Source organism: Adiantum capillus-veneris, chromosome 4, assembly GCF_014529385.1.
Source record: "Adiantum capillus-veneris isolate H3 chromosome 4, ASM1452938v2, whole genome shotgun sequence".
Taxonomy (NCBI): Eukaryota; Viridiplantae; Streptophyta; class Polypodiopsida; order Polypodiales; family Pteridaceae; genus Adiantum; species Adiantum capillus-veneris.
In genome coordinates this window covers 12,017,413-12,037,570 of record NC_140934.1, presented here as the reverse complement: position 1 = coordinate 12,037,570, position 20,158 = coordinate 12,017,413, and the positions used below count along the sequence as shown (strand labels likewise).

At 44.5% G+C, this 20,158-nt stretch overlaps 1 protein-coding gene and 1 pseudogene across 3 annotated transcripts in view; one reads left to right on the top strand and one right to left on the bottom strand.

The window, feature by feature from the left end:
• Positions 1-13,128, bottom strand: part of LOC147458712 (uncharacterized) — a 43,141-nt gene extending 30,013 nt beyond the window's left edge. The window contains exons 1-6 of one of the 3 annotated variants that reach the window (XM_086510153.1): positions 12,737-13,128; positions 12,083-12,136; positions 11,917-12,005; positions 10,724-11,641; positions 10,533-10,653; positions 10,301-10,453 (exon numbers count right to left, since the gene is read on the bottom strand). In XM_086510153.1, coding sequence (XP_086366279.1) covers positions 10,301-10,453; positions 10,533-10,653; positions 10,724-11,641; positions 11,917-12,005; positions 12,083-12,136; positions 12,737-12,845 — 1,444 coding nt within the window. In that variant the 5' untranslated portion in view covers positions 12,846-13,128. The remainder of the gene's footprint in view (positions 1-10,300; positions 10,454-10,532; positions 10,654-10,723; positions 11,642-11,916; positions 12,006-12,082; positions 12,137-12,736) is intronic. The other 2 variants (XM_086510154.1, XM_086510155.1) reach the window with 2 other exon arrangements.
• A 2,697-nt stretch (positions 13,129-15,825) lies between these two features.
• LOC147458711 (putative mitochondrial saccharopine dehydrogenase-like oxidoreductase At5g39410 pseudogene) lies at positions 15,826-16,336 on the top strand (annotated as a pseudogene).
• Positions 16,337-20,158: the final 3,822 nt, after the last annotated feature.

Genomic DNA, 20,158 nt, shown 5'->3' with positions numbered 1-20,158 from the left:
TCTGAGTCAGCTGGCCTTTTCCTTTGTGGACAATTGATAGAAATATGACCAGGCTGCTCGCATATAAAGCATTTGTTCTCAGCCATTAGGACCTTCTTTTCCTCGAGCGACTTGCGCACAAAAGGCTTCCTTTTCTGTTTCTTTGCTTGCGCTCCAGAAGTCCCAGCTGAATCCTTATCTTTGGTGGCCTGTTCTGACCCCTGTGACGCATCAGGAGCCGTTTTCACAAAGGACTTCTTCGCTGAATTTTTCTTTTGTTGCCCTCCTTTATCACTGCTCGGAAATCCACTGTCCTCTCCTTTCAACAAGGCAAGACCAGTGTTCGCAACTTCCATAAGCTGAGTAAGAGTAGCCACTCTGTTCTTTGTACAGTAATCACGAAGCCCTTTCGGCAACCCACAACAATACTTCTCTATCTGCTCTGTCAATGGCACAAATCTGTAGGAGGTCACTGAGAGTAATGCTTTACAAAACCTCCTATTGTACTCCAGCAAGCTCTTGCACGAAGCTACCGTAAGCTGGTGCCAATCTGTCAGGACATCGGCTTCAAATTCATTTGATAGCCAAGCAGATGCAAACATTTGCTTGAAGTAAACCCAAGTGGCGGGTGTCTGTCCTTGCATTAACAATGTCGTCCACCATGTAAGCGCATTGTCCTTTAAGAAAGTGGCAGCTTTCCTGACCTTCGAGGCCTCTGTAAAATTCCCTCCCGCATAAGCTGTATCAAACTGCTGGAGGAAAGTGAGTGCCTTAGTCTTATCCTCGAAACCACTGAAGGTACTGAACTTTACCGTTGCACCACCTTCTTTGTAAGCCTTCGGCTTCGCTAGTGCCCCCAAGTTGTCATACGGGATGGTCTGCAACATGGGCACTGTACTAGGCATGATCGGCACGTGTTGGCCATTCACATTTTGCGTCAGAGGTGCGATATCTGGCTGCTGTCCAGAAAAACCAGCCATGCCAAAATGAGCCTGTGGCACCCCAAACTGGCCCTGGTTGCCGTGGAAACCTTGCTGCATGCCGATAGTACCATACATGGGGTTTGGCATGATGCCTTGCATACCCCCGAACACTATTCCTGGCATGTACGGCTGACTTCCAGACGCATAACCAGACATACTTTGGAACACTGATCCACCCCCGAAATACCCAGGATGTACCGTGGGTGGTGGAAAAACTGAGTGCATAGCCTGGTATCCAGCTCCCTGTCCATTCAAGACAGCATGCTGGCTCTGAAATGTGGCGGGCTGAACTGGCATAACCTGTGGAATAGGCGTTCTAGCCACCTGTTCAAGCACGGGAGGAACCTGCTTTGGAGCCCCCGACTCCGCAACATGCGAGTGTTCCCTTTCCTCCTGCGCCTCATGAAGTACCTGGGCTTGAGCTTCAACAAGCTCCGTACGCGGCGTAGGTTGCCTATTTTGATGTTACACTGGTGGCGCTTGCAAGAATTCCATAAACCTCGGATTCTGCACCAGCTGCGAAAAGACATTAACCGCGGCAACTAACTGAGTCTTAAACGCATCATCCTCGAGTTGCCCTGTCATAAAGCCCTGTACTACTGGAGGGGCATTCACGTTGACAGGAGGTACAGACTGACGTGGCCGTGAGCTCTCGCCAATCTCAAAAACCATAGGAATCTCCTGCCTGTCCTTTGGAGAGGAACCCTCTTCCATAATTCCCTTCCCCTTGTCGGCCATAGTGTAATCCCCGCGTTCTTGCACTGTGTGTCTTTACCCTGAACAATCAAGCTCACTCTTTGAGGAAAAAGTGATTGATATCTATCCCATCGATGGAACCATATAACCAGCCTGTACAACGTAGAGGGCGGTACTATTTCAATTACCTGTTAACTTTACACAGAGCACTGAGAAGGGAAGAGAACACAGTTGCGTCCAACGACTAGAATGTCACTGCGCACACGAGACCGACACCCTGTAGGCCCCAAAGACTGGCACCCCTTTCGATATTTCTTTATTCAAATTAAGGTAGACGATCCGACCACTTAGCACAAGCTTTCACAAAGCTGTCCAAACCTGGCGAGGGCTGAAAACGCAGGTTTTCGACCGGATTTCGATAGCATAACGGCGCAAAAACCCCTGTAGGTCAAAAACACCTGTCTAGACGGATTCCCTCGATATCTGGAAGCTTTCTGGTGAGCTGTCACAGAAATTCAGCGGGCTGTAATTCTCTGTTTTTCACTGCCGGGAGCCCAAAAGCCTGTACACGCATCCCAAGGCTCTCACGAGGCTCCCCCGATGTTCCCTTGCAGTTTAGGTGCGAAACCCTAAACCTGCAGAAAAACACAGCAGGCTGTAATTCCCTGTTTCGGATCGTTTTAGCGGAGCGAACATGCCTACGCGTGTCCCAAGGGCTCCCGCACGCAATGGGACAGTTCCCCTATGAATTGGACGAGTTTTCACACGAGAAAACTCTCCAAACTCGCAATCTTTCGTGATGGAACTGTGCGTACCTATGGGGGGGATTAGCAATTAGCTAATCCGGTTCCTGTTCAGAAGGCTCTTGCCTTGGCAAACGCGCATAAACCCCAGAACTATACATAGGTCAAATGAGAAGGCCACTAGTGGGGCATAACATATTGTACGTAGGGGAGAAAGAGAGCAGTATGTAGCGTGCGGGGCATCACTCCCGCCACCATACTGTGCATAGAGGTGAAGGTAAGCATTCCATAGCTTCTGTACCTGCTACAATCCACCTGAGGCTGAAAATGGCGTCCCCTTTGTTGATATGCAGCTCGTTTTTGCCTCCCAGAGTGACAGAATCGCTCACAGGCTGACACGTCGCCTAGTTTCCGAGTTTGGGCTTTCCCTGCTAAAAATATCTCAACTGGTGCGTCAGTTGACTTGGCAGCAGAGCAATAAAATGTTCCCCTTGTCATTCCAGAGCTAATGACGCGAACACATTTTCCGGTCAAAAATAGCAATTCCCTAAATTTTAGGAGATGCTTCCATGGCGTCCCTATCGATCTCCTGACCATCATTGAAGACTACCATTTGACCAACATCTACAATGTGGGTTAATTTACTGGCCCCTTTCAACTTATAAAGTTGCAGTGACTTGACGAGTGGCCCAAATTCCAGTTTGGCGCACACGACCTTCCATACTCATCAGAATTCAGTGCTAATTGGCCCGGGCAGTCCCTGTCTGACCGACCTAAATCCCCGATGTGAGAAACCCATTTGGCTGCAACCGTTTCACACTGGCCATGCAATGTCCACTTGCACCTTTTCAAGGGTTTTGGGACAAACAAGTAAAAATAAAATAAATATATCTAATACTTATTTACGGAAGGCAACAGGAAAAATACACCTCCTGGTGACACTCATACTATCATGTGCTCGTTCGGAAATTGTGTCATGCCAAGGAAGAGACATGGAATGTGACTTCCCGACATACAACGTGTCATGAACAATCCGCATACATTCGTGCGTATCCATGAGAGAAACGTGCTCAACATACAATATGTCATGCCTAGGAAAAGGGATCACATAACAATGCTGACTAAAATACTGGAAACCTTCACGAATGAAACACTCGAACAATGCGTGCGTATCAATCACGCGAACACATAATACTTCCTGTGAGGGTTCTTTGGACCAAGGCTCGAGAGCCAAGATCGCTTCTTCGGGATTTATCGAATCTTCTTGTGGGGGATCTATGGACCTCGACTCGAAAACCAAGATCGATTCTTCCTAAATGATCGAATCGTCCTGTGGGGGTTCTTTAGACCTCGACTCGAAAGCCAAGATCGGATCTTCGTGATTGATCGAATCTACAACGAGGCTAGTTTCGCTAGGAAAAGTATCCACTAACACATCATCCTTGTGAACAATCACATCATCTTCATGAAACTCATCATGCTTGTGAGAAATCACATCTTGATCATGCAAATCATCATGCTTGTGAGAAATCACATCTTGATCATGCAAACCATCATGCTTGTCATTGGCATCCAAATCATCATGCTTAGCAATATCATTCAAATCATCATGCTTATCTTTGTCATCCAAATCATCATGCTTGTCATTCAAATCATCATCATGCTTCACACAATCATGCAAATCCTGTGTATCATGCTTTGGAGAAGAAGAGACTAAGACAATCTCCTTTCCCCAAATCTCTTGCATCTGTGCCTAAACTTGAGAATAGAGTCGCCAGAACTCTTTGTTTTGTCGGTCGCTATGTTCTTGTATTGCTTTTCTTTCTGCTTTGTCTTTTGCGTGTCTGCGATCCATTTCTGCTTTTCTTTCTACGTGTCTGCGTTCCATTTCTGCTTTTCTTTCTTTGCATTCACGATCAAATTCTGCCATTCTTTCTGCATTTCTTGCTTCGCGTTCTAACTTCCTTTCCAGAAACAACTGCTTCAACTCCTCCATAGTAGTTGGTGCAATCTTTGTCGTAGATGGGGAAGGGTCGGAAAAACCTCCTAGTGGGGAAAATTCTTCTTCGCCTCTCTCATGCTCATCACCTCCAAGCAAAGTATCCATTCCGCTTCAAGTAATGACCATTCTGAAGTCATGGATTCTTGTGGGTTCTTGTGGTCTGGGTTCTGAAGTTCTCGAGGAACTTGGGTTCTTGGGGGGTCTTGGGTTCTTAAGTTCCTTGATTTGTGAGAATCTAGGGTTCTTGAGGTTCTTGAGGTTCGTGAGTCTTGAGGGTCTTGGGTTCTTGGGGTTTTCTTTCGCTTGCAAATCGCGTTGGAGAAGGATCTTCTCTTCACCCGAGTTCTACTCCTTTCTGCGGGCGCACCCCTTGGCGGCCTTGCGCTCACACCAAGGTTGCTTTTTCCCACCTTACGTCGATTGGCCGGCCGCTAAGAGCACGGTCCGCTCTCAATGAGTGAAAAGAGACACAAGGGGAGGCTGGACAAGCGCTTCTTTCTTGGGATTCCTGTCACTCTTCAACAAAACACGATTAGGAATCGCCATGCCCAAGTAAACTTGGGTTCGTGCGATCACAAGAAGCAAAAAAATTCTTGTGGTTCTTGTGGTTCTTTCCTTGAGTAATGCAGAACACTTTCAAAGCTCTGATACCAATGTTAGGTGTAGCGGAATAAATGTTGTATTTTCTCAAGATTAGTGATCTTTATTGCTCAAGGTTCCTTTTAGTTCTTAGGGAAAGAGAGAGCTTTACGTCTTATGGAGAGTGCTATGATCACGAACAAAGTGAGTGGATTGTGCGTGCAAGTGAATGAGACTAAAAGAAGGAGAGAGGAGAGAGATACGACACCAGAGACGTAAAACCCTCCTCTGAAGGCCCCACTCTCGTCTGCGAGAGTGGTCTATTCTTTGATTGCACAAAGGTGTACAATGCGTATGCAATGGACTATGCAACGGACTATGCAACTTGGTCTATGCCAATGACGACGACGGTGACGACGACGATGATGACGATGACGATGACGATGGCTGAAATCTGAGATCTTCTGATCGCTGAATTTTGGGACTGTTTCAGTGGCTGAAAATGACTGTTTTGGCTGCGTTTTCTTGGCTGAAAAATGAGGTTTCTTAGGGCTGAAAACTGATGGTCTTTACGGGCTGAATCTACTACACTTTAGGTGAATAATTCCAGTCTTAATTTGCTGCTGAAATCCAAAAACGCCAGGGCTGAAATTGGTCCTTCTGTCACCGGGGTTCTGCAAATGCAAAAACGCTAGGCTGATCTGCTGTGTCGTGATGACGCCGGGGCTAATCTGCTGTGCACAAATCGCCAAGGCTGATCTGATGCAAAAACGCTAGGTCTTCTGTGGAGAAAACGCCAGAGTAGTCGCGGGGGTTGGTCTTGCTGAGAAGTTGCATGTTGAGCAAGGTGCTCCTGCTGCCTCTTCTGCCAGAGAGTGAACTTTGGTTTGCTTATATATTAACTTAGCAAAATTGCCCTACCTACTTTTGTAGGAAAGTCACTTAAAAATAATACGTGAAAATCCCAATAAATAGGAAAATAGGCTAAATGCACTAGAAAATTCCCCTTAACTGATGCTAATGGATTCTGATGGGAATTCTGATGATCACGCTGTGTGCAACCGGAGGATATGCATCTATGCTAAGTGACTGGGCATGCACGGTCTACGAATAGACTCACAAAAGTGCCAGATCACTGCTAATCTAACTTGACGGGACTGACTGAACCCTGCTGTGGTGTAGCTTGTCCACGGACACATAGGGTTGGGATGTGTCACGTGACACAGATACTCCTCAGATTGTGAAACTTTACCTCAAAGCTTTTGGTTTAGCATAGTCTACTCCAAAGGGAACCAAGAATTCAGCTTGGCCACAGATATGGTGCAGTGGGATGCACAAGAGGGGAGTTAATCCGCTCCTTTGTCAAGAGATGCCTTGATTTTAGAATACTAGAGTCACTGGTGTCTCTTTGAGCTTCAGGGATACTGAGAGCTGACAATATTTTGTTGTATGACTTTATGAAATGGAATTCCGGAATATGAAACTGATTTGTTCTTGACTTGTTTATAAGTGCAAAAACTGATAGACGAAATGACTGCAGCATTTTGATCTAATTGATCTCGAAGAGACATGGTTGCAATAGGGGTTAGTCAATCGGCCATTGATAAGGTCCCGACTGGATCTAGATGCGATTACTAGCTACATTGTCGATAAATCATGGTCTAAGATCCGAATGAATGTTGAATGTCCTGTGATGTCGTGTGATGTGACTCGATTGATACATGTGCTAGATGTGTGTTCCTAGTACGTAGCTACTAACAATCAGTGTCTGCTAAGACAATTTATGGCCTCTATCTCTTTTGCAGGCGTAATCGAGGGCGATTACAATGCTTTTAAGAGGGGGGGTATGTCACAAATTGGTGAACTGGCAGCCAGTGTACATCCACACACCTTTCCCACTTTGGCTTGGACGGTCTGGGGAAAAAATTGGCTGAAATGGAAAAGCTGAGGTGGCTTGCCGTACAACAGTCCCGGAATTCGTAGAGAACCTGCCACGTGACAGCAGTACGAACGCCCGCAAAAAGCGGCACATATTGCAAAAATCAAGCTGCGACAGATCAGCTTTTGGACAGCCTTTGGGCAATGCTTTTTGCTACGCATTGCATGAGAGAGACTCTTGCTTTATTTTTATTGAAGCATAAGAAAGAGAGAGAAAGAGCATATGCTTTATTTTTATGAGACTTTTAAAAACACTCAAAGCTTTTGATATTCAGTTTTTGGGGGCTCTGCTTTTAGCATCCCTTGTAACCTTTATATACGCGGGTTGGCCTCTCACAAGTCGTAGCATCTGGACGCAGAGTCTGAGTGTGAGCGCTTGTCCGCACTCTTGTACTTTGAACTCGGATTAATACAAAAAGAAATACCGAAAGGGGCGCCAATCTTGGGGGCCAATATCTCTAGGCACGGAATTCCGCCGGGCCAGTGTTGAATCAATTGTAAACTGTGAACTGTTTTGAAGTGGTTCTTTGGTGATGTCGCGGTGGATTCTTGGGGACCAATATCTCTAGGCACGGAACTCCGCCGGGCCAGTGTTGAATCAATTGTAAACTGTAAACTGTTTTGAAGTGGTTCTTTGGTGATGTCGCGGTGGATTCTTGACTTGGAGTGTCCACGTCTGTTACAGAAGCCCTCATTTTCTTTAATGAAGAAGCCAAGACCAACTTCTTTTCACTTGAATTGGCGGCTCGAAGGCCACAGGCGGAGGTAGTTCTAGCGGCACCCGGACGGGATGTTGCCATTACACCGATCATTGGCAAACTTCGTTTGCAATGTTTAGGGCACGAGAACTTCTACGTAATTCCCTTGGGAGGTTGTGACGTCCTACTCCAAATCCCTTGGTACCACAAGAACAGCATCGTGGTCTATCGGGCCGAGAAAGCAAATTTGACAAATGAAGCACATAGACATTGTACTTGATGAAATTCAGTTTCTTTACTTCTGGAAAGGATTGAATCATGATTGAAGGTCGAATATGTTTTGACCTCGAAAAAGAACGCCAAGATTTTCTACACACTCATGCCGATTGCTTTTCAAAGTGCCTGCTAGGCGAGTTGCCACCACCTCGTCCTAAGGATCATACCATTGATCTGATACCTGGAAATACACCGCCGAACCAACCACCTTACCATGAGCTGAGCCCCGAGATGCACCTTTTTTGGGACATATTGTCTCAGCAGCAGATGGACCCGGCCAAGATAGAGATTTTGGCCCGATTTGAAGAATGTCCATGAAGTTAGAAGCTTCTTGGGCTTCTGTTCTTACTACTGCCAGTTCATCAGAAAGTTTGCAGGGGTTGCTTACCCCTTTGCATTTGTTGATAGAGAAAGGAGTTCTTTTCTCGTGGGGACCCGCAGACGTGACTGCCTTTCAAGAATTGAAACAAAATTTGACTACAGGACCAATTCTGACTTTGTCGGATTTGCAGAAGTCGTTTGAAGTGTATTGTGATACTTGTAAGTTGTGGTTGTAGTCTGGATCCGGTCTTAATGCAAGAAGGCCATGTCATTGCCTATGAGAGCCGATTGTTTTCAAGGCTGGAATTGACAGTACAGATATGTGAGAAAGAGCTTTTGGCCGTTATCCATGCTCTTACTCAGTGGCGACATTACCTACTCGGAGCCGATTTTACGATCTCCACAGATCATCAGAGTTTACGCTACTTCTTGTCACGGAAGCAGTTATCAGAAAAGCAGATGACATCTTGTCACAGTTTTACTTCCGGATTGTCCATGTGCAGGGACAGACGAAATTGGTGGCAGATACTTTGTATCAGAAGCCGTTGGTTCTGGCTATTTCCGCGATACATCATAGAAGCTTCGAGGATATGGTCGGTCAATACGCCATAGATACAGATTTTGCAGGTGTATTCAGATGTATTCAGTTGAATACAGAATGGGGAGGTAGTAGCGGACTATTCCATTAGGGATGGATTGCCTCCAATTTGCACCACAACACCTGTTCGATGATTCCCTAGCTTCCCCGAAGCTCCTGGACCTGTAGGCATCAAAACTCGCCAAAACCCTAAACCTGCAAAAAATCACAGCAAGATGTAATTCTCTGTTTTGTGCTCAGATTCGCGTGCCAATCACTCCTATGGGTAGCCCTCGAGCTCCCGCACTTGTAGGGGTGATCACTTGCCCTTTGAATTAGACGAGATTCCTCGCAGGAAATCTCTCTAAATTGTCATGTACAAGCATCCAAGCCTTTCCAGAGGCTCCCATTGCGTTACCTTGCAGTTTTGGTACGAAACCCTACACCTGCAGAAAAACACAACAGGCTATAATTCTTTGTTTCGCATCATTTTGAGCGGAGCAAACACGTTTACGCATGTCTTAGAAGCTCCCGCACACAATGGAACAGTTCCCTTGTAAATTGGACGAGTTTTCACGCGAAAAAACTCTCCATTTTCGCATTCCTTCGAATGGAACTGTGCGTATTTGTAGGGGATTAGCAATTAGTTAATCCGGTTCCTGAAAAGAAGGCTCTTGCCTTGGCAAAGGCGCATAAAACCCCTAGCACTGTACATGGTCATCTAAGAAGCCCAATTAGAGGGGCATCACCATATGTGCAAAGCGGAGAGAGAGATGCGCAAGAACAAATCATCGCGCTGCATGAGACAAGGGAGAAGGCAAGCTTTCCATTAAAGTTGTGATCACCTGCATCCACTACTCACACAATGGAGCAATAAATAAAAAACAGCCCCCCTCTCATTTTTGGGCGCCCTGAGCTGGGATAAGACTTCTGGAACTTGAGTTGGCCTGCAGGTTGCTCTCCTACTATCATGCGTCCAGTTTGCTCCTTTTGGTTTAATTCCTAGTACCCACCAACTTATAAAGTCCTCTTGCGGGGCCTCAATGACTTCAACTGAGCATAGCAACTTTTTTACTAGTCAGATTCCAGTGCCGATCGGCCCAACCATCTTGTGGCTGCCTGGCTGCGGGTGACTCTCTCGGCCAACGGCCGTTCCACACTAGCCATGCAATGTCTGAGCATTTGTGATTTCAACAAGAGGATCCCGAAAATTAAATAAAAATCAAGGAAAAGAAACCAGTAAATATATAAAATGGTTTGTCACAGTCTCGTGACATGACCACACACACACCCACATATAAACCCCATATATACAATGTGCATTAAACAGAGAAGGTATTAAAACAGAGCCAGAATGTTGACAGTCTACTAAAACAAACAACAGTAGATATCTTCCTCTTATAACAGAAAAAATTACTAAGCAAAGGATGATTCAGTAACTCAGCCCTTTATAAAAAGAGCCAGATCCTTCCAGCAATAATCCAAATAAGAAACACAGTTACACTTACTCTCAGTTTGAAGATCGACATGGAAAGGCTCACTGTTCGCAGGCTGTCTAGAAACTTTGTTTGTAGAACCAACAAGTTCAAATTTCTGTGAAATATTATTAGCTCCGCACACTTCATTATGAAGAACATCAGAGAATCTTTCTTCTTGACCGCCTGCATACAAATCACATATTCTCACTTGAGACATAACTGCTGAAAAGTAAAATCAAAGATACAAAAGTTTGGTTCATACCAGGGACATGGCCCCTAAGCTGATTTTGACTGGCATCATCACAAGGCTTGCCGTCTTTGGTTTTCAAATAGAAAGCTCCACTGCTAAAAATATCACCTTTTCTGATTCCTTCCAGCACCACCTGTCAAATCCAAGACTTGTGAGAGAGAATGACAGCCGACACAAGCAATGGAGATGTTTCAATTACCGACCTCCTCTTCTTTGTTTGGAGTGATAAAAGCCAAAGGCTCAAGAAGTCCAGCCTCCGTGAGCTTGGACACTTCCACAAAACCTTCCGTTATTTCAGTGAAAGAAGAAAACACGCTGCTTTTTCGGTAGATGTCCAACAGCTTCGCCCTGGGATAACAGAATACCTGGCCAGCTTCAGACTTATGTACAGTCAAAGAAGCTCCTATGGTGGAGGAACGCAAAACAGGCATCATCCCACTTCCCGTTAAGGTTGCTCGCCCTCTGCCAACAGTAAAACCAATGGCAGAGCTCTCGCCTCGTCCTCTCCCAACACCAAAGCCTGGAGCATATTTGGGAGGCGTTGAACCCAAAGGTGGCAACTCCCCCTTGCCCCTTGCAGCCATGGATGGAGGACGCCACCGATCACGAGCAGTGTTATCAGTCTCACGTTCCATTTCTGTTCGACTACTATTTGTATGTAGTCTATCCCTGTGCTGACCACCATCTATCTCTTTCTCATTCTCGGACCTCTTCTCTCGCTTGTCCTTATCCTCCGGACCCCAGCGAGTGCTCCATTTGCTATCACGGCGACCAGACTCAATTGCTCCATCCCGAACAGAGGAGTCAGGCCACCTTTCAGATGGAGTGCGTCTAGGGTCTGACAAATCTCTTGTATTTGTTAAGCTGTCAGCCCCCCACCGATCAGCCCGTCTAGCATCGTTGTTGACATCCCCAACATCTTTCCATCGCTCACGGCGGCCGGCTTGTGTGCCTTCTCGTTCCTCTTCCCTCCACCGGTCTCGACGGACACCGTCAGATTCCATGCCTGGACGTCGCCAGTCCTTTCTCTTTTCATTCTCACGATTCCCATCGGGCCTCCATCTCTCTTTTGAGACACCCTCACTGGTCCCTCCATGACTACCTGGGATTCGAGGAAGGTCCTGCAAGCAACAAAATGCGACTTCAAAAAGGCACAAATAGTCTATCCTGGTAGATTATAGGCTTTAGCTAAAGACATGGACATAGGACAAAGAACATGAGGAGCCGAAATACATTCGTATGCATGGAATCATCTTTATTCTTGAAAACATTCCCACCCTAAAAATGTTTTCATTATCGCCGAAAATTTATTTGAAACAGATAATTGTAACATAGCTGCAACGATGCAAGTTACACACTCTTCCAAACTACATAACAATGGAAGTTGCATACTGACCGAAAAAGGAGGCGGTGCCTTGCAATCAGAAGGCTTTGACAATAGCCACTGTGGGGACAGAGGAATGGCATTTTCAAGGCCTAACAAATCTGCAACAGGCTTAAAGTTGCTATAAAAACAGAGACAAGCCCTGTTCAAAAAACCCAAATTTAAGCTAATGGATTACCTTTAAGCTCTGTGTCGACTGTTCCTATTGCCAGCTGTGTGACCTTAAAAGGCTCTGCATCACCAGTTTCAACAACCAATTTAATCATCTTCAATGAGGCGCAATGTAGCTATAAATCCCACTCGATCCCAAAAGAACCAATAAAAAAGCACAGCATTCATAAACAGGGAGTAGCCCTGTCCCAGCCTGAACACAAACAAAAACCAGTGCATAAAAAGACTGATATTTTCACTTGGAATTTTGATTATGTAGTAGTAACCCTCATCCAACATATCTGTTGGTGTAAAAAAAGCACAAGGTAACCACTCTACCCCGCTCCAAGAGAAACCAATACAAAAATTCTATAGAGAAGGGCAGAGTATCATGAGTGCATAAAAGATGAGCATGAGCAGACTTGTAACTGAGAGTGATAAAACTACACAACTGCAGCCCACGCTGGCCATGCTTATTTTAATAAATTAAATTCTCAGACCTGCATACCCATCTACATTTTCCCTTATGGCATCGACAGAAATACAGAACAAGTTTTCCCTGATGAGTTTCTTCTTTGCGAAGGAGTTAAGCAAAGATATCGTACCAATGCTCAGATTACGTTTACATATATGAACATCAAGAGAAACCTGCTCCAAGAGAGAGGAAGACAGAGAGAGGTACCATGGATCCTCGAAGACTCGGATGCAGTGACAGTAGAACCAACTCCTCCACGTCCACCGCCTGTCTCGCTGCCGCCATCATCAACACCATCGAGTTGGGAATCCGCCATGTATAATAACAGAAAGAATCGGAAGGGGAGACGCGAAGACAAAGGCTAGCAAGTACAGTTACAAAACGATGTGAGGTGAAGTCCTACAGCCCTGAAGGCGAAACGAAAATCGAGATTGCAGTAGAGTTGTGCATCTTGGTCAGAGCGGTAACAAAAGGGGAACCCTGCCTTATGCTAGGACACGCAGAGTGGCAGGAGATCGGGGCTATGGCGCGTAGGCTCAGAAAGGTTTCTGCTTCGTTGGTGTATGTGAGTATGTATTCTGGTCGAAGAAAAGAAGGAGCGACGACCGGTGCTTGCCCGCTCGCTTCACCTGATGCGCCGGTCACTATTTGATATAGTTTTTGTTCTTCTGGACTTGCAGTGTGCCTTTCTAGAAATTTTATTTTTAGCTAGAATCGAACGAGAGTCCTACTCACGAAACTTGGTGGACATTGCTATAGAACATAACAAGACATACGCAGATTGACATCAAGCATTTAACACTCAAGTAAGCAAGTACAAAGTGCCTTGACTAATTTTTGAAAAAGAATTGCTAGTGTATTTATTAAACATATATGATGATTGATTAGCTCTACTTTTGTCTCTAAAATGGTCCAATTTCACGGATTTCTCTACAATTGTTTGAGCAGTGAGACCAAAGCGTCGTACATGCTCTAATAGATTTTGGAGCGCAGTTGGTTACTTGGTTGTGATTGTTGTCGCCTCGGTTTGTGTTGTGTAACACGAGCAGATGAGTAGAATCAATTGATAGGCAACATCAATGGCTTAAATTGGGACTTGATTATCATTGGGAAGAAGCGAGTTATGTCCCATAGGGCTCACTATACGACAGAGGGCTAATAAAGGGGATAATTAAATTGATCAAAGGGTTGCAGATTAATCGTTGCCTTAAACCCTACTCCTTAACCTACTTTGGTAGTTTATTTGTAGATTGCCATTCAGTTTGATAATATCGTCGGCCATTCAGTCTCTAGATCCGGGACCCATCTTTGAGACAGCCATCTTACTCTGAATCAAGCGTAGTCAATTTTCTCTTATTTCTCATAGAACCACAGAGAGAGAGAGAGAGAGAGAGAGAGAGAGAGAGAGAGAGAGAGAGAGAGTTACATGTTGTCATGGTTGGAGGGTCTTGGTTGTCAATCACAGAACCTAGTGCAAACCATATTTGAGGAGGATAATGCTCGGATAAAGAATTGTCTTTGTACTACATAACGGTTATGCAAAGGAGAACATTGGCCTACAATATATAAGATGCTTTGCCAAACAAGAACATACGTAGATTGACATTAACCACCTAGGAATAAAGTAAACATGTACATAGTGCATCGAGTATTGCAGTACATAAGTTGAATTTTCCAACTATGAGAAAAGAAGTACATATGGTCTATAAGATATATAGATATGATGATCGAAATTGAGCATGTACTACTAAGGAAAACTTGTAGCTAAACTAAACTTAAGGAAGCATTGAGAAACTAAAAAAAAAACAAAAAGCATCAATAGTGTAAAAATTAAACTGCACTACCAAACATGATAATCATGTATGGGTGTCGTCCAATTGTGCAAGCCGAAGGACAATGTTTAAGTCAAGCTACATTAAAGCAATGTGAATAGTTAAACAACTCGTCTTGCAATAAAGCGTCACAAACTGAAAATGCTAGATATACAGTGCACGTTATGCAAAAGTGCTATACAAAAGTATGGTAGAGAGTTGGCATTGTGGTCTCTCCAAAAATTATGTGAAACGAAAGTCGTGCCCTGCCCTGTAGCATTTATGTGTTGCACTGCCAAACAAACGCATAGGCACGGGGAATTGGATACAGACAACAGACCTTGCAGTGTTGTTGAGCTTGAGTTGTGCTTGTGCAATTGAAACGTCCGATGTTGTGAATATATGTCCTCTTTGTCATACACAAAGCACATGTTAAGACAAATACAAACGATCTAGGAGATAGATTTAACTTTTAAAAAAAGCAGAGGTAACTTTATGGTGTATGTTAAACAGTGTAGGGTTTATTGTAGTGATGAGTTCTTAGTTCATAAGCTCCTATGCAATCACTACGGTAGAATGGCCCAATCAATATTAACTTTGTATTCTAAGGGCTTTATTAAAGGTTATCTCTAATGCATCCATGAAGTTCTCATCTTGGGGGCATGTACCAAGGTACACACTTTTGTGTTTTTCTAAGGACACCATTAAGTTGGTATGGATATCAAATAAAGAATTTCCAAGCACAACATGTTACTCCAAGGGCCCTTGACTATTGCTTGATTATCTTTGCTACGATAGCTTTTCATCGTGTCAATTTTTGCATTCACTTATGCTATCATGTCTATCATCACCAATATCCTTTTTCAACTTAGGCTCATATACAAGATCGTGTTGCAAATCTTTGATTCTCCCTCAAAAAGCCCAATGAAGTGTGATTATGAATGCTAACTTTTGTTAGCCTCATTCTCGAGCTTTGTTTTACGAATATTTGGTTCTCCTTCAACTACTTCCCCTCATGCCATAGAGGTTTGTTGTTGCCTCCTCAGTCTTTCGCTAGATCTACGATGTTATTCATACTACCCGGTGCTCTGTAGGTAGCAGGTGAGGAGCGTTCTTGTTGTACGTTTTCGCTGCTCCATTAGCACCAACGTCGCGCTTTTACATGCCATTTTCCACCGACCTCGCTCTCGTGTTGAACCTGCACTCACAGTGAGCACGACGGTTGACATGAGGGGTCACAAAAGAGATTATCGATATCCAAGTAGACATGTCCTTTTGAAGGACTTATCTTACGTATTCTTTGTTTGCATTCTCGCGAGAAGGAAGTCGAATGTCAGGCTGCTTTTTGGCTCCATATGTGCTTGTTGTCTCCTTGAAGTCGTTGCTTTGAGTTCAGTGCCACCCAGTTCTCATGGGAACAAAACTGCTCGAGATCACGCTCACCAAGTAAATATTGACAATTGCAAAATCCATGTGCTTGAAGCCATGTGTAGACGCACGAAGCTTGTGCTCAATTGTGTCTGCGCCTTTTGTCTTTACGGCCAACCTGTTGTTGCAACATGCATCGAAGCTGGCATCGATTACCTCAACATCATAGGCGAGCTAGAGTTTATGGAAAGAATGGAGCTTCTTTATCACCAGGATGACTTTGATCACAAAGGGTCTTTGATAGTCTCTGCTTGTGGATATGACTCCATTTCAACGGAGTTTGGCCTCCTCCATCACCCTCGAACAATGGGTAGCCCCATGTTTGCCCAATTCCATGGATTGCTTTCTATAGAACACCTCATCTACCAAGGTTGTTGGAAACCTTGGCACATGGGAATCTGTTGTGCTAAGTGTGAGAAGTGCAAGCGATTTGCATAAGATGCGTGCAAAGACAAAGAACTCCAAGCCTTGGGTGCGTGTTCCGGATGCTCCGGCAAAGAAGCCATCTCTTCTCTATTGGAACAAGCATCATCACTTGGAAAGAGGTGTGGTTTACCCATATTGTTAAGTATTTTTCTTGTTCTCAATGTGTCACTCTACTTGTTATGGCTTACGCCTTGCGATGTGTCATTTCCACATGAGGGAACTTTGAGTGTGGTTGTCGTAAATGTTGATAATGTCCTCCTCTGTAACCTTTCCTTGAGTAGCACCTCCTTATCCCCATCCTTTATTGCACTCTCAAGAACTTGGGAAGGCAGTGTCATCGGTGTTTTTGTAGTTGTCCCTAGCAACTTGTTGGCTTCTTCATTCTCTCCAGCTTCTAGTGCACTCTCTACCAACATCGTTGGAGGTGGTGGTGAAGTCATCGGGGGTGGTGATGTTGCAAATTGATCTTGTAGCTCTTTCTTGTTACCATATACATGTGGTAGTGATGTGTGTGAACACACTAGGACCGCCGGGGCATTTTTTCCCTCTTTAGGAGGTTTTTTCCCCCGTGCATTGTATATACGCCCATCACTCTAGGGCTATCTATCTTTCCATTGCACACTAAGTAATACACTCTCTATTGTGTGCCTTGAGCTTCCTTCGTCTTCTCCAAGCTGTGTGCATTTCTCTGCAACCCTAATTCCAACAATTGGTATAAGAGCAGGTTGCGTCCTCCCGGGCTTAGTTGCCAGCTGCTCCAGTACACGCCTGCTCACTTTCTTCGATTTCAGTGAGCTTTGGCGAGCATTCGCAGGTTGACAAATATTTCGGGACGAATCATAGAGCTTGGTCTGCTCAGATTTTTGATTTGGGCTCATTTCGGCCTCCGTTTCCACTACATGCAGTACTGCACAGGCTATTTCGTCATTTTGTGTAGAATTTCCGTCATTGCCGTTTTTTGCATAACAGGTTCCTTACAGTCTTCTACGGTTTGTGCTATATAGCACGTGTTGTTCCCGCTCCATTTCTCATATTTTCGGGCAGTTTTCACATTAGGTGCAGCATTTACCATGGCTGACAACAATAACAGAGATGTGTTCAAGATGTTTGTTGTTGAGGACATGTTGGATGGGGACAACTACCCTATGTGGGCATATATGATGCAACATGTTATTGTGTCAAAGGGCGTCTGGAACATTGTGCAGGGCATTGATGTACGTCCTGGTTCTGAGGATGTAGGCGATGTTGAGGATGTTGCAAGTCTTGCTGTAAGGATTGATGTTGTTAGAGTTGTTTTGCCTACGGCAGAACAAGCTCGTTGGGATGTTAAGGATGCGCAGACTCATGCATTGATTGCGTTGTCTGTGAAGCGCACCATTGTTCCTCACATCCGCTTGGCAAAATCTGCAAAACAGGCTTGGGATATATTGGCTAGTCTTTATGCAAGTCGCAATGAGGCTAAAATTGCTTTGCTGTGTAAAGAGCTAGAGTCAAAGATTATGCATGAGGAAGATGATATCAATGAGCATCTTATTTTTGCACGTGAAGTCATTTCAGACAGTTCCCTTGTGCAGACTGTTCTCGATGACCAGATTCTTACCAGACTTTTGCTAGTACTTGGAGACTTATGACCCAAGGAAATCCAGAAGTTGTCAAGTTTGATGCATTATGCACATTTCTGCTGCAAGAGTCACTTTCCAGAAAAAACAGGACTAGGCAGCGTGCAGTTGAACAGGCTTTTATTGCTTCTCAAAGAAAGGGTGGTAACATTAATGCAACCACTTCTTATGGTTCTACTACGAGTGGCAAAAATTCTGTTCCTAATGCTTCTGCTGGGAGCAATTCGTTTGGAAATTCTGGTGATAAGGGCAAAAAGAAGATGCGTTGCCATTATTGTAAAGCTAATGATCACTTGATCAAGTCGTGTCCTAAGTTGAAGGCCAAAGAGGCTAAGAAGAAAGAGGGTGGTTCCACTGCAAATGTTGGTTCCACTACAAGTGCAGCCATTGTTGAGTCTTTTGTGAAAGGAGACTGTAATGCTGATGTTGATGCAGAATGGGCTTTTAGCGCAGAATGCACTTACAATCCTGTTGTCCATGATGCATGCTTGTCAGTTGCTGCAGATTCACATGTGTGGTATTTCGACAGTGGTGCTACAAAGCACATTACCTCACATCGTGAATTGTTTACCTCTCGAGTCTGTCCATCATGGGAATTTAGTCACTTGTGCCAACAACGCCTCTTATCCAGTTCAGGGAGTTGGAAAGATTGTGCTCACTGCTGCTAATGGCAGCTCCTTCACACTTGTTGATGCACTTTATGTACCTGGGATCAAGAAGAATCTCTTCTCTGTATCTGCACTTGCTAGACTTGGACTTGTAGTCAAATTTGTGGATAACAGATGTACAGTTCATGATCTCAGTTTTGGTGATGAAATTGTTGCATCTGGGCTTTTGTGTCGTGGGCTGTATAAGCTCACTTTGTATGACAAGTGTGGACAAAATTTTGCAAATGCTATTGCAGATTCAAGGGCTATTTCAGATGCAAAACTTTGGCATGCACGTTTTGGTCATCTGAATTTTGTCAATTTGCTACATTTGCAGAAATCTGATATGGTTGCTTCTTTGCCGTCTCTTGAAGCACCTGTCAAACATGTTTGTGAAGGCTGTATTTTGGGTAAGATGCAGCGTCAAATTTCCAAAGGATGGTTCAGTTCGAGCCACACGCAAGTTGCAGCTTGTGCATAGTGATGTTTGTGGGCCCATGCAAACTCCGTCCTTGGGCAATTACCTGTACTTCGTGACTTTCATTGATGATTACTCCAGGCATGCATGGGTATTTCCGCTTAAAGCGAAGTCCGAAGTTTTTATGTGCTTCAAACAATTTTTGGCTATGGCTGAAAATGTCTCGAAATGTACTATGGGCACCCTCCGTTCCAATCGAGGGGGGGAGTACATGTCTCATGAATTTAATGCATTTCTGGCTAGTCGTGGGAAAAAACAACAATGTACAGTGCCTTATACACCTCAGTAAAATGGTGTTGCTGAGAGGAAAAACAGGTCACTGATGGAAATGGCACAATGTATGGTCAAAAGTCAAGCTTTGCCGCATTCTTTTTGGCTTAAGGCCATCATGTGTGCCACTTATGTACTTAACAAGTGTCCTACGAAAGCTTTGCAGTTTATTACTCCATACGAAGCATGGCATGATAGAAAGCCTTCTATTGAGCACATGCGTGTTTTTGGCTGTTTGGCATATGCTTTGGTGCCACAAGTGCAGCGCAGAAAATTGGATGATAAGGCTGTCAAATGTATTTTTGTTGGTTATAGTGTTGAAAGCAAAGGTTACATGTTGTATCATCCGCAAACGAAACGTATTCTGGTTTCTCGGGATGTAGTGTTTGTGGAAGATTCTGTTCAGCCCTTGCTGTCATGTACTAGAGACAGTAATGTAAGCTCACAGGACATTTATGACACTTTGTTGCCTCTTTTCAGTGGTGGAAATACGAATGTAAGTTCCAATGAGGCAAATGTACAGCCTATGGGGTTTTCTGAAACTGTTCTAGATCAGCCTATTATGCTGATGCAGATGTACATGATGTACTTGATGAGGAAAGGGCTGAAAATGAGCAGGCTAGAGGTATGCCAAAATGGCTGGTGCACACTTTGCGTGACAGTAAATTGGATGCACCTTTGTCTAGTCATACTCGTTCATGCTCTCGCCATGCATCTTATGCATCAGATTGTTATGCTTTGGCTGTGTCTAGCTTACATGATGAAGGAGTACGAGCGGAAGTGCGACGCAAGAGAGAGTGCGAGAAGAAGAGCACGATGATATGGTGAACTCGCTCTACTGTAATGTGTAGAGCACAGTGAGTTCTTATTAGGTTTTTACAAAAGAATATGTGTACATACCTGGCGGCCCGCCCACTTACCTGGGCGACCACATTAGGCTTTATACCCCA